Genomic DNA, 15,281 nt, shown 5'->3' on the forward strand with positions numbered 1-15,281 from the left:
AGACCCCTGCTTTAGAGTGTATTCACACTGCGTTTTTGCCGCATGGCCAAAAACCACACTGAAATAACACGTTTGCCACGACTTGCAAAAAAATTGCGGCAAATAGCTGTAAAAACGGGTGCGTTTTTTCAATGTGGTTACCGACCAGGCAGCAAAATCACACTGTGTGTAAACAACCTGAGGGGTAGTAAATATATATATATATATATATATATATATATATATATATATATATATATATATTTAACTTGTGGTGGTTCAGGCAGCACTAGGAGTGATAGGTGCATAAGTAGGAGCCCAAACCAATGGTAATTCAGAAGTTACTCTGCACACCAGTTGGAATAAAGTACTGTTTATTTTTATGTCAGTGGCCGTGTGTGACATTTTGGTCTTACACTAGATTTTCATCAGGCACCAAGTCGCACTGGGGAGCTGCGTGTTGGTGCAATATAAAGGCGGCTATCCACCGCAGGCTCTCTTAAAGGACACAGCTTTGACTTCCACAGAACTGAGATCACAGCTGGTGACTGGGTTTTGGCTCCATATTGCACTAAAGTCACAGCGATTGGTGGGAAGTGACCACTTTGATTGGTTCCCCAGCCGATGCAGAACTGGTCAGCCATCCATGACCGCTGCATCACTCTTCTATCCCTTAACACTCACACCGTGAGTTTATGAAAGCTCAGTAATAGTATGTTGGGCTGCAGGTACATCGTTCTGCTACCGACAAACTAATACGGCACAGTGCACCAACAGGTTAGCCAAGGAACCGACTCAGATGAGTAAACATTTTCTTATTTCATCCAGCTGATTTTGACATACCATTACATATATGTTTGTTGTAGTAATACGTGGAAGAACTTGCACAGAACCTTGACCTCAATCTCATAAAAAACATTTGGAATGAATTGAACGGCAAATGCAAGCAAAGCCTCATTGTCCAACTTCCACATTAACGCCCAGGATTTTGGAAATAAAAATGAGAATAGTTAATGGTTATACTATTGAATACAAAAGGTTAAAAAGATGCTATACAATCTTCTTGGCTGCAGTCTACACAGGACATTGAAACAAGAGTTGACAAATGATGGCTATTTAGTATCGAACGCTGTGTTCTCTAGAACTTACAAGTGGTTGCAATTTACTTTATTATTTGATCAAGAGTAGAGTGGAATTTCCATAATATAAGTGGTCTGTGAACTGGATACTACATAAAACTGAGGCATCCATACATATATTATTATTTTTTTTTAAAGGTCTTCTAAGGGAAAGGTTGCACAATGATCTGCTGAATGCTCTTATTAGACTCTGCAAACAGGAACTGAAGTATTTACAGTAAAAAGAGAAAAAGCATACTGTTCAGAATTTCTAAGTTACCATATCCTTAGCCCTTATTCACACTACTGGGTTTTTTCGGCTGGGTGATGGCCGTTCATAAAACGCTGCAGTAGGAACAATAGACCCCTAATGGAGCTATTCACACAACCGATTTTTTTTGACGGCCCGGGAAACCTGGCCGTCAAAAAATGGGACATTACCTATTTTCGGCCGTTTACCCAGCCGCCCGGCTCCAACAGAAGTCTATGGGGCCGGGTAATACACGGCCATCACCAGAATGTGATTTAACAGTCTTCATTAAAAATTTCCTACTATTTTGTTTCTACAGCACCATGTATCTCCAATGAAACCAACTCTGTGCAGTGTGATTCTGAAGATATATTTACTTCCATCCCTACTTGCGAACATACATTTGGTAGGATAGCAAGAAGTGTGGTACAGATGTAAGAGAAGTACACAGTGTATGCTTGTTCTCGGTTACCATGGAGATGTATAGAGCTGCATAGGAGCTGTAGATAAAATCAATAGGATCATTTGCAAAACTGCCTTATTTTTCATTTTAGAACTAGTAATCAAACAGTAAAAAAAAAATAAAAAAATAGAAAAGCCCAATATCTACCAAATATAGCTCAGATGTGTGTGCACTTTTCATGGAATTTATTCACATTTTGATAAATTTACAAAAACGGTTAAGTGCATTTAACCTCTTTATTCAGGTCTTCAGCATTACAAAAACAACAATTTCAACCAAATACACACTATTTTGAACAAAACCTACTATGCCTAAACAGCGATCAAACTGTACGAAATTACAGTGTGTGAATTTTCAATGAAGCATAGCAAAGTGTGTTTTATTTTTAACATCTTACTGAAAAAAAAAAATAATAATTTGAAAATGTGTGCTGTACTTGGCAACCAGGGACATACAAGTTTTACAAGTGCCACTTTAAAATGAAAAAAATTACATCTTCAGTGAAAAAAAAATAAATAAATGAATTAAAAAAAATTAACTCCAACTGTTGCCATGACTACTCCAAAATATTTGAGCACATAGCCAATGCAATTGAGGACTACAACCTCTATTTGTTTAGAACATTCCTAACCAAACACAAATGAGAAATGTGCTCTGCATGTTCTTGCTGCGAGAATCAAATCAGTGATTTAACTCTCCAGGGAGAAGGATTTATGAACTGAAAAAAACAGAATTCAATGTTTTACATTTGGTACAAACTGCTGGTGCCAGTCAGTGAAATTAGACCTTGTTTTTTTTTACACAAAGTACTGTATTACACCATGAGGTAATTTGGGAAATACTTTAACTATTTCAGATGATCTGGCAGATATTTTTAAATTCCTCTCAGATTTAGATGAACTCCATTAAAGGCGATGTACACCATTGAAATGTTTTGTTTTTTTTAATAAAAATGTCAGTGTGATTGGTGCAATTTTCAAAATACTTTTTATTCAATATTATTTTTACTTTTTAAGATACATCTGCTTTGTTTTCTCTACACAGAGCAGCTGTATCTGTCAGGTCCGCGAGACTGACGGGTTCAGAGTCAGCAGGTCCTGCGTCTGACACGCAAGATCGAGCTTTTATCGATCACGTCTATGAACTTAGATGTGATTGACATGCAGGATCCAACCACAAATCGGAGACATGCAGGACCCGCTGTCACTGCTAGATAAAGCTGCTCTGTATACAGAATACAAAGCAGTTGTATCTCAAAAATAATAATTAATAAAAAGTATTTTGAAAGTTGCACTAATCACACGGGTGCACAATTTTATAAAAAAAATAAATATAATATTTCAAAAAGGTGTACATGGGCTTTAACTATGTAAAGCAAACCACACATTTCAGCCCCCTCTGAAATTCAAGCGCAGGACCACCTGCTGAGATTTGGTCCTGGAGTGACAGTTTTATCAGTTGCTAAAAACCAACTGTCAGAATTTTAAACATTATGCAGTAAATTTCAGAAAAATTGGGACTTTAAGGATAGGGATCCATAGCCACAAGGAGTCACTGGCGAGTCGCTGTAAAATTGCAGCATTACCGAAACTCACCAGTGACTGTGTTGCCGTGGTGCTCTAGCCCATTTAAAATACAAGAGCAACTGGCAAACTTAAGGTACATTTTTTTTTTGCATGCTTTGTCGTCATGTAAAAACAAAAAAAAAACAAAACTAGTTTTCCACAGTTGTTACAAGTGAGGCTTCGCTCACATCGGAGTCGGGGCTCTGTTCAGGGGTTCCATTCCATCAGAGCTTTCCGTCAGGGCAACCCATGAACGGAACCCTGACTGAGACAAACGGAAACCATAGGTTTCCGTTTGCATCACCATTGATTTTAATGGTGATGGATTTGGTGCAAATTGCTTCCGTTTGTGTACGTTGTGTAGGGGGTTCTGTCGTTTTGATGGAAGCAATACTGTAGTAGACTACGCTATTGATTACGTCAAAACGACGGAACTCTTACACAACGGAGACAAAGGGAAACCTTTTGAACCGGATAAGTCACCATTGAAATCAATCATGATGGAAACTGAAACCTATGGTTTCCGTTCATGGGTTCCCCTGACTGAAAGCTCTGACGGAACCACTGAACAGAGCCACAACGCAGATGTGAACAAAGCCTGATTTGTACCCCACTTTCACATTCTCTGTTAAATTATCGTAATTTGTTTAAACCGGTTTCATGGAAAATCATTTAGAAAATCCATTATTAACCTCTAAGACTCATCGATTCTATGGAAGAGTGCTAACAGGGGGGATATGTTATGAAAGGAAGGTCAAAACTGTTATAGTTGTTGAAAAGAGTAAAGTCGAAATTGTAAGAGGGCTCTGGGATTATTTTGAACATGCTAGAAAATGTGAGGCTTCACACTTCATATACTTTGACATGCAGTTTGCCCAATCAGATGTTATAAAGTTATTCTCTTGGAAGAAAAAGAAAAGTAAAGTATAACACCCATTATAAGTTCACTATTTTCCAGCTTGTCGGCCTGGCTTTTTATCTTGACCCCCTCGGCCTCCGCTTGGCATTCCTCTACCTCGTCCTCCAAAGACACCTACGGTAATGAGATTGATAATTTATTAACAATGTAAAAAAAATGAATGAGCAATTTAATAGTCAGTGAGTGTAGTCTTTAAGCCAAAGGCTGTGTTCACATCACCGTCTGTGTATCGTTGAGGGGTTATGTCTGAGGTTTCCGTCGGGTTAACCACTCAGCGGAAAGCAAACGGAAAACTTCAGCTTCTGTTTCCCTCACCATTGAACACAATGGTGACGGAAACCTAGCTAATGGGTTCCGTCTGTCACCGTTGTGACAGGGTTCTGTTTTGATGGAATCAATAGCGCAGTCGACTGCGCTATTGGTTCCGTCACCATTGATCTCAATGTTGAGGGAAACGGAACCTTACGTTTCCGTTTGCCTTTCCATTGAGGGGTTAACCTGACTAAACTCCTCAACGGAAGGGCAACGGTGATGTGAACAGGCCCCATGCACGACCGTATTTTCATCTATCCATAAACACTGTCTGTAAATACGTATCTGTAGTAACCCGTATATACAGAAGGCTGTCCGTATTGCCTCCATATTTGATTATATACAGATCCATTAAAAGGACTGCAACTGTATTTACAGAAGTGCCAATAGGCTTCTATAGGAGAATCCGTGCCGTAATTATGGACAAGAATAGGACAGCTTCTATAATTTTTTCAGCATGGACACCCATCAGTAAAGATACTGAAAGGGGTCCGTGTCCAATAGAAATGAATGGGTCTGTAATTACGGATAAAATATACGGTTGTGTGCATGAGGCCTGAGTAAGTTTAGTAGGGCACATGAAGTAATATAATAACTAGTGTTGTTCATAACTCACTTATTTACATTTAGAATCATTTCCTTATTACAGACTGCCATCTAGTGGCTTAGCAAGTACATAAAGGTTTGAAAATAAAAAGATAAAACCTAAAGTCTCCTGATTTTCCTGAGATTTATTCAAATTAGACTTTCTACTGTTTTTTTCCGTTTATTGCGGTTATGGAATAACCCAAAATAAGGTGTAGTTGAAAGCCACTGTACTCATGAAACGGTCACACACTATGGTAGGAAATTAAGCAGATCCAAACTAGTCTAAGGCTGGAATCACACGTGTAGTTTCTGATGCAGCCAAAACCAGGAGGGGATCCAACAAAGGGAAAAAGTATGGGACCCTCCTTTATACTTCCTATTTATTATGAATCCAATACTTTTGGGTGAAAAAACTGCACTCACACAAAATTTATTTATTCTCTGGTCCATCAGAGAGGCATATTATGTAAATTGTGGTGACGGTAATCTTCTTACCGGTGGCTGTATTTCTGAGTTATCCTCTCCCTTCTGGTCCTCAGCTGCGTCATGTGACCAGCAATAGGACTCTCCAGCAGCAACAGCGTCTCATGTGTGGACAGGAAGTCAGTTTCTCTGTTTATTACTATCACAGCCTCGATATGGGTCTTCTAGGAATGAATGGAGAAACTGACTTCCTGTCCACACATGAAGCGGTGTACGTTGTAGATTCCTATTGCTGGTCACATGACACAGCTGAGGACCAGAAGGGAGAGGATAACTCAAATACAGCCACCGGTAAGAAGATTACCGTCACCACAATTTACATAATGTGCCTTTCCAACGGGCCAGAGCATTAAAACAAAAAAAATTTGTGGGAGTGCTCCTTTAAGAAAAGTGGATAACAAGCAAACCCGTAACTTGCAAATGGTCTTATTAACAATTTCAGTTCTCAACCCTTACAGAATATTTAATATAAATATACTATATATATTAAAAAAATACATGTCCATTTTATTTTTAAAAATGTCTCACGTACGAGTGAGGATATCAGATTAAGTGCCATTTCCTCTGAAATCACATGCATATTTCATTTCACATGCTTTGCATTACTGGAAATCCAAAATGGAAGCTGCACAGCAACTCCGCTTACCACATTTAACCCCTACCCGCACGAGGAAGTAACTAAGTCGTCGCGGAAGGTTACTTCCCGCACAACGACGTACAGTTACTGAGTTTTTTCCGGTGCACCCTGTCGGCGACAGTGTGCACAAGGAACCGGGAGGTCAGCTGTCGCCGATAGCTGACACTCCACTCTTGCCGACCAGCGGTCCTTTGCCGCTGATTTCAGCGAATTAACCCCTTAAATTCGGCGATCGGTTGCAATCGCCGAATTTTGGGGGTTTCTAACATCGGCAGAGCCCGGTCCGAAATCGCGAGGTTTGTCGATAGTTAGTATGGCAAACGGAAGGCAAACAATGGCTTCCGTGTCTGCCATGGACGGAAGCCCATCAGGACCAAACCTTCGGCTGGTCCTGATAGGCTTCCTGTCAGAGTGACAGGAAGTCACTGTGTCGTTCCCGATGCACACTGTCGCCGACAGTGTGCATCGGGAACTTGGAGATCAGCTGTCCCCGACAGCTGACACGCCAGTGTTGCCGATCAGCGGCTCATCGCCGCTGATTTCGGCAATTAACCCGTTACATGCGGAGCTCGATTGCGAGCTCCGCATGTAGGGGGTTTGTAGCACATCAGCAGCCCCCATGCAATTGTGGGGGTTGCTGATGCTTGTGATGGCATCCGGAGGCCAGACAACGGCCTCCGGGAATGCCATGTATAGAAGCATATGAGGATCAGCCTCTGGCTGGTCCTCGTAGACTAACTGTCAGAGTGACACTGACGTCACACTGACAGTTGGAATACATTACACTACCTAGGTAGTGTAATGTATTCTAGCAACGATCAGAGCTGAAGTTCAAAAAAATTAAGTGTAAAAGGTAAAAAAAAGTTAAAAACGTTTTATAAAAGTGTAAAAATAAAAGGTTTTGTTTTCCTATAAGAAGTCATTATAGGGAAAAAATGAAACCGTTAAAAAAAGAAGTGCACATATTTGGTATCACCGTGTTCGTAACGACCCAAACTATGAAACTGTAATGTTAATTTTTCCGCACGGTGAACGCCGCAAGAAAAATAAACAGCAAACTGTGAGCATCGCTATTTTTTGGTCACCACCCCTCCCAAGATATAAAATAAAAAGTGATCAAAAAGTCGCATTTACCCCAAAATGGTACCAATAAAAACTACAACCCGTCCCGCAAAAAACAAGACCTTCCACAGCTTTTTTGACGAAAAAAAAAAAAAAGTTACGGCTCAGAATAGCGTCTCAGAAAATAAATTTTATAGAAACGTAATTTTATTGTGCAAACGCTGCAAAACTTAAAAAACTATACACATATGGTATCGGCGTAATCGTACCGACTGGCAGAATAAATTAAAATGTAATTTATTGCCAACGGTGAAGGCTGTAAGTAATAAAGAATTTAAAGCGCCAAAATCGCTGTTTTTTGGTCACCTTAGCTCTAAAAAAAGAACCTGTGGGGTCAAAATGCTCACTATACCCCTAGAAAAATTCCTTGAGGGGTGTAGATTCCAAAATAGGGTTACTTTTGGGGGTTTTCCACTGTTTTGGTCCCTCCGGGGCGTTGCAAACCCGACATGGCACTGAAAACCAATCCAGCAAAATCTGCGCTCCTTCCCTCCTGAGCCTTGCTGTGGGTCCAAACATCAGTTTATGACCACATATTGGGTATTGCCGTAATCGGGAGAAATTGCTTTACAAATGTTGGGGTGCTTTTTCTACTTTATTTCTTGTAAAAATGAAAAAATTCTATGTTTCAACAGAAAAATAGGTGATTTTCATCTTCACAGACTAATTCCACTAAATTCTGCAAAAAAACTGTGGGGTCAAAATGCTAACTATATCCCTAGAAAAATGCCTTGAGGGGTGTAGTTTCCAAAATGGGGTCACTTTTTGGGGGTTTCGACTGTTTAGGTACCACAAGACCTCTTCAAACCTGACATGGTGCCTAAAATATATTCCTAAAAAAAGGAGGCCCCAAAATCCACTAGGTGCTCCTTTGCTTCTGAGGCCGGTGTTTAAGTCCATTAGGACACTAGGGCCACATGTTGGATATTTCTAAAATCTGCAGAATCTGGGCAATAAATACACCTTCTGTGTTACAGATTTATTTTTTTTTATTACAAATGAATTTCGGCAAAAAAAAAAAAATGAAATTTGTGCATTTCACCTCTACTTTGCCTTAATTCCTGTGAAACGCCTAAAGGGTTAAAGGGAATGTGTTGCCAGAAAAACATGTTTTTTTTTTAAAAATTAAACATTTAGTGTGTGGGTGATTAAACATTGTTCAAATTTTTTTTATTTTTTTCACGAGTCAGGAAATAGTCAGGAAATATTATAAATTAATTCTAATTTATAATACTACCCATTTTTGGTCACTAGATGGAGCTATTCCCAAAATTGCAGCATTGCAACAATGGGTTAAAAGCCCTCGCTCTAGTGAGCTCTCAGCATCCCCCCCTCCTTTATCCTGGCTAGTGCCGGGATAAACGAGGGGTTTGAACAGTGTAACCTCCTACGCTGTGTGTCGCCATTTTTTGAGCTAACACACAGTGTAGTAGGTTTACATACAGTAGTAAACACACACAAACACGAACATACATTGAACTCTCTTACCTGCTCCTGCCGCCGCGGCTCCCTCCGGCCCGTCCGCTCCGTTTGCTGGTCCAAGTGCACAAATCCGGAAGCCGCGACCGGAAGTAGTAATATTACTGTCCGGCCGCGACTTCCGGTCCACAGGAAAATGGCGCCGGACGGCGCCAATTTCGAATTGGACTGTGTGGGAGCAGCGCATGCGCAGTTCCCACACAGACGCCGTACACTGAAGTCAATGGGACGGGAGCCGTTCGCAGTCCCTATGGGACTGTGGCTGCCGTATTCCATGTCTGTATGTGTCGTTAATCGACACAGACAGAAATGGAACAAAAAATGGCAGCCCCCATAGGGAAGAAAAAGTGTAAAAATAAGAAAAAGTAAAACACAAACACACAAATGAATATAAACGTTTTTAATAAAGCACTAACATCTTTAACATATAAAAACATAATTTGTGATGACACTGTTCCTTTAAAATACTTTCTGAATGTGGTTTTGAATACCTTGAGGGGTGCAGTTTTCAAAATGTGGTGATTTATGGGGACTTTCTAATAGAGAACTGAACTGGTCCCTGAAAAAATGGCTTATTGAAATTTGCTTGAAAACATGAGAAATTGCCGCTAAAGTTCTAAGCCTTGTAACGTCCTAGAAAAATAAAAGTACGTGAAAAAAAATGATGCAAACATAAAGTAGACATATGGGGAATGTTAACTAGTAACTATTTTGGGTGGTATTACTATCTGTTTTACAAGCAAATCCATTTAAATTTAGAAAAATGCTAATTTTTGCTAAAATTTTAAGTTTTTCACAAATAAATATTGAATTTATCGACCAAATTTTTTCACTAACAAAGTACAATATGTCACGAGAAAACAATCTCAGAATCGCTTGGATAGGTAAAAGCATTCCGGAGTTATTACCACATAAAGTGACACGTCAGATTTGAAAAAATCATCTGTGTCCACAAGGTCAAAACAGGCTGTGTCCTAAAGGGGTTAAAAGTGCCTCCTCCTATCCAATTTACCATGAAAAATGCAAAAACAAAAAAAACAAAAACGTACCTCTTCCAGCTGCACCAGCCCCTCTGCCTTTCATCTGCTTCTGTTGCTGCATTCCACCACGGCCTCTGCCCTTCGACATGACTTCCTCCTTCACCATATCAATAATTTCATCGGGGATTCGCAGGTATTTAATTGTGCTGCCACGTATGTAGCATTCAGGCATTCTCCAGAATTTGTCACCATCCTGTTAAGAGTCAGAGAGAGTTTTGAATTGCATTCTTTGGTTTAGAATATCTCTTGGATGGGTTTGTAGATAAAACAATAGCCTATTAACATTTAAGCGGTTATGTAGTACCATGAGTAGGGCCATTTCTATAGTAAGATTGAAAAACAAAACAAATTCATCTAGTTCAACCTATTATCCTGCAGTGTTTATCTAGACGAAAAACAAAGCAAGCTCTATAAAGCAAAAAGCCAATTTTCCTCATCTTACGTTAAAACATTTCTAAGGATCTGTTCACATCTGCGTTGGAGGCTCCATTGGAGGCCTCTGTCACATATCCGGCAGAAATGACCGGAAACAACAGCGCTATTGTTTTCGATAAAACCACGGACACTCCGAAGGAACTCGTTAAAGTCAATGGGTTCTGCCAGCCGTCGGTGGTGTCCGGGGTGCAACGGAACCGTTGAGTCTAGTATTCCCTTGTTCTGCTCCTTCTAAGGAGCAGAACAAGGGAATGGCCCGAAGCAGATGTGAACAGGGCCTTACTGACTTTTTACAATTCGGTCCAGAATTATTTTGACAGTGACACAATCTTCATAATTTGGGCTCTGCATGCCACTACATTGGATTTTAAATGAAACAACTGAGATGCAATTGAAGTGTAGACTTTCAGGTTTAATTCAAGGGGTTGAACAAAAATATCCTGTGACACGTTTAGGAATTGCAACCATTTTTCTAAACGGCCTCCTCATTTCAGGGGCTCAAAAGTAATTGGACAAATTAACATTACCATAAATAAAATGTTTCTTTAACACTTTGTAGAGAATCATTTGCAGGCAATGACTGCCTGAAGTCTGGAACCCATGGACATCACCAAACGCTGGGTTTCCTCCTTTGTGATGCTGTGCCCGGCCTTTACTGCAGCGGTCTTCAGTTGTTGCTTGTTCGTGGGTCTTTCTGCCTTATGTTTTGTCTTAAGCAAGTGAAATGCATGCTTAATCGGGTTGAGATCTGGACATTGACTTGGCCATTACCGAATATTCCACTTCTTTGCCTTAAACTCCTGGGTTGCTTTCACAGTATGTATTGGGTCATTGTCCATCTGTACTGTGAAGCAACGTCCAAATCAACCTTGCTGCATTTGGTTGAATCTGATCAGAAAGTATATCCCTGAACATTTCAGAATTCCTCCGGCTGCTTCTGCCTTCAGTCACATCATCAATAAACACTAGTGACCCAGTGCCTTTGGCAGCCATGCATGCCCATGCCATCACACTGCCTCCACCATATTTTACAGAGGATGTGGTGTGCTTTGGATCATGAGCCGTTCCAAGCCTTCTCCATACTTTCTTCCTCCCATCATTCTGGTACAGGTTGATCTTAGTTTCATCTGTCCAAAGAATGCTGTTCCAGAACTGGACTGGCTTCTTTACATGTTGTTTGGCAAATTCTAATCTGGCCTTTCTATTTTTGAGGCTAATTAATGGTTTGCACCTTGTGGTGAACCCTCTGTATTTGCTCTCATGAAGTCTTCTCTTTATGATAGACTTAGATACTGATACACCTACTTCCCGGAGAGTGTTCTTCACTTGGGTAGATGTTGTGAAGGGGTTTTTCTTCACCATGGAAAGGATTCTGCCGTCATCCACCACTGTTGTCTTCCGTGGACGTCCAGGCCTTTTGGAGTTCACGAGATCACCAGTGCGCTCTTTTTTTTTTTTTTTTTTCAAGAATGTACTAAACTGTTGATTTGGCCACTCCTAACATTTGTGCTCTCTCTCATGGATTTCTTCATTTTTTTTTCAGCCCAACGATGGTCTGTTTAATTTGCATTGAGAGCTCCTTTGACTCATGTTGTGGGTTCACATCAACAGCTTCCAAATGCAACACCTGAAATCAACTCCAGACCTTTTATCTGCTTAATTTATGATGGATTAACAAGGGAATAGCCCATGCAGCCTATTAAATAGCTTTTGAGATAATTGTCCAATTACCTTTGGTCCCTTGAAAAAGAGGCAATTAAAGAGTTGTAACGCCTAAACCCTTCCTCAAATGAGGACGTGAATACCCTCAAATTAAAAGCAGAGAGTTTGTACTTTACCTGAACATATTGAATATACAGTTATATAATCACTATGGGCTTAAACAGCTAAAATGCCAAAACTTGTGCCACTGTCAAAATAATTCTGGACCTAACTGTATATCAAAAATAAATCCCTGGATTAACAACCCATCTCCGGTACTATAGTACACATATGTAATTTTTATTTCACGAAAGGCATCCAGGCCTCTAATAAACACTTTCAATGAATCAATCATCACATCATCCTTTGGCAGAGTGCTGTATAATACCACTGCTCTTACAGTAGAGAATCCCTTTTAGGATGATGGTGAAACCTTATCTCTTCTAGACGTATTGAATGCACCCTTGTTATATTTAGAGGCCTGGGTATAACATCATAAGATGGTTCTCTGTACTGAACTTTCATTTATTTATATAGAATTATGGGGTCACCGGTAGGTCATCTCTTTTTTTTTCCCCAAACGAAATACATTTTTTCTGGGTACTGCAGTCTATTCAATCACTTTAATCATCTTGTTATCCTCCTCTGAAATTGTTCTACAGCCCCATGCACATGAACGTAAAAACGCCCGTAATTACAGAACATTTTTACGAGCCCATGGACTTCTAGTGGCCACAGGTACCTCCCCGTATGCTTACGGGAATGTACCCGTGCCGTTGAAAAATATAGAACATGTCCTATTTTAGGCCCCAATTACGGCACGGGCAGGCCCATAGAAGTCTATGGGGCTCCCGTAAGTACGGGTGACTACGTGTGTGTGCACCCGTAATTACGGGAGCGTTGCTAGGCGACGTCAGTAAATAGTCACTGTCCAGGGTGCTGAAAGAGTTAAACGATCGGCAGTAACTCTTTCAGCACCCTGGACAGAAACTTCCGATCACAATATAGATCAACCTGTAAAAAAAAAAAAAAGGACGTTCATACTTACCCAGAACTCCCTGCTTCTTCCTCCAGTCCGGCTTCCCGGGATGACGTTTCAGCCCATGTGACCGCTGCAGCGGTCACATGGACTGTCGCGTCATACAGGGAGGTCGGGCTGGATGTCGAGAGGGACGCGTCACCAAGGCAACGGCCGGGTAAGTATGAATTTATTTTACCTCGGAAAGGGCTGCCCCTTCTCTCTATCCTGCACTGATAGAGAGAAGGGGCTGCCGATTAGTGCAATTTTGTATCGAAAACGTGCCCGTAAATACGGGTGCAATACGGGTCGAATACGTGTGACCAGGACCCGTATTTACACCAGTATTTGCGGGAGGGAAAATATACGTTCGTGTGCATGAGGCCTACCTCTGCATTTCTCTCTTGTACACTGGGTGCCCAAACCTAAACACAATATTCCATGGGTGGTCTAAGAAGATATTTGCAGAGGTACAACTACATTCTCATCATGCATCTATGCTTTTTTGACGCATCCCATGGTCTTATTTGCCTTGGCAATGGTTGCTAAAGCTAAGTTGTGTGTCAACCAAATATCTCTAAGTCCTTTTCCAAGTCGGTATTACCTAGTGTTTTCCCCATTTAGTATGTAATGGTGCCATTTATTTTTCTTTCCCGAGTGCATAAACCTTACACTTCTCTGTTTAAGCCATCTTCTGTGTTAAAGAGGCTCTGTCACCAGATTATCAAATCCCTATCTCCTATTGCATGTGATCGGCGCTGCAATGTAGATAACAGTAAAGTTTTTGTTTGTGCAATTATGAGCAATTTTATATTTATGCAAATGAGCCTTTCTAGTGGACAACTGGGCGTGTTTTCTCTTCTTTCCAACTGGGCGTGTATTGTGTTTTTAGCAACTGGGCGTGTTTACTTCTTTCACTGCACAATCACACTGTGCTGTGGATCATGCTGGGCTGGAACAATGAGAAGTGTATGAGGCTGATTGGTCACTGATTGGCCAGCCTCATACACTCCTCTGTACAACACCCAGTTGGTAAAAAGTAAAAACACGCCCAGTTGTCCATTGAGAAACACATTAGCATAAATCTAAACTAGCTCATAACTTGCTCAAAAATTATCGTTTTTCAAAATAAAAACCACTGCTGTTATCTACATTACAGCGCCAATCAGATTATGTAGGAGATAGGGCATTTATAATCTGGTGACAGAGCCTCTTTAAGAGTTTTCTGGGACTTTTATATTGGAGCGCCTATCCGTAGGAAAGCTCGCCCATATCAAATCAGCGGGGGTCCAACTCCCGGCACTCCCACGATCAGCGGCCTCTTCATAGTTTACCAAGCACAGCGCCATACAAATCTGTAGCGGCAGTGCCTGGGATTGCAGTTTTCTGCCACTCAGTCGCGTTTAAGTAAAAGGAACTAAGCTGCAGTCCCAGGCAGAGCTGCTACGAACGTGTATGGTGCTTTGTCTGGTTCACTATAAAGTGGCCGCAGACTTTCAGTCAGCTGATCGGTTGGGGTGCCAGGAGTCAAACCCCCATCAATCTGATAATGATTACCTATCCTAAAAATAGGTCATCAATATAAAAATCCCAGAAAACCCCTTCAATTACTTTAAATACTTTAGTATCATTTAAAAAAAAATTATAAAATCCACGACCCCTCCATAAGGTCAAGATATTAAAAATAATAGAGCCTAACACTGACCCCTGTGGAACCCCACTAGTAAATGGGACCCACTCTGAATGTGTTCCATTGACAACAGTCTTCTATCCTTGATCAAGTGGTACACACACACACACACACACACACACACACACACACACACACAATCCACCGTCTCACCTAGGACAAGTCTAGAAATTATCTTCTAATAGAAGTTGATCTGATAAGTTTGTCACGACTCCCTCAAAAACCGGATATCGAGTAAAGGTACTTTTACACTAGCCAAGTTTGGCCTGTGCAACAGACCGCCGATCAAAGAGACAACTCGTTGATTGGCGTTTGTTTGCTCCTTTCACAAGGAGCTATGTATGAGGACGAGCGCTCCTTAATCCCATTACTCTTCCCCATACATTTGAATCATGTCAGCAGCGCGTCACCTTGTTCAAACAGAAATATTATTTTATTTAGACCTCTGTTCGTAACCGGTTTCGGTGCATAAATAGCCCTTC

At 40.8% G+C, this 15,281-nt stretch overlaps 1 protein-coding gene across 2 annotated transcripts in view; it reads right to left on the reverse strand.

Moving 5' to 3' along the window:
* Positions 1-2,032: 2,032 nt before the first annotated feature.
* Positions 2,033-15,281, reverse strand: part of LSM4 (LSM4 homolog, U6 small nuclear RNA and mRNA degradation associated) — a 49,332-nt gene continuing 36,083 nt past the window's right edge. For both annotated transcript variants that reach the window (XM_075863151.1, XM_075863161.1), the window contains exons 4-5: positions 9,965-10,148; positions 2,033-4,408 (exon numbers count right to left, since the gene is read on the reverse strand). In XM_075863151.1, coding sequence (XP_075719266.1) covers positions 4,323-4,408; positions 9,965-10,148 — 270 coding nt within the window. In that variant the 3' untranslated portion in view covers positions 2,033-4,322. The remainder of the gene's footprint in view (positions 4,409-9,964; positions 10,149-15,281) is intronic.

This window comes from Rhinoderma darwinii, chromosome 1, assembly GCF_050947455.1.
Source record: "Rhinoderma darwinii isolate aRhiDar2 chromosome 1, aRhiDar2.hap1, whole genome shotgun sequence".
Classification (NCBI taxonomy): domain Eukaryota; kingdom Metazoa; phylum Chordata; class Amphibia; order Anura; family Rhinodermatidae; genus Rhinoderma; species Rhinoderma darwinii.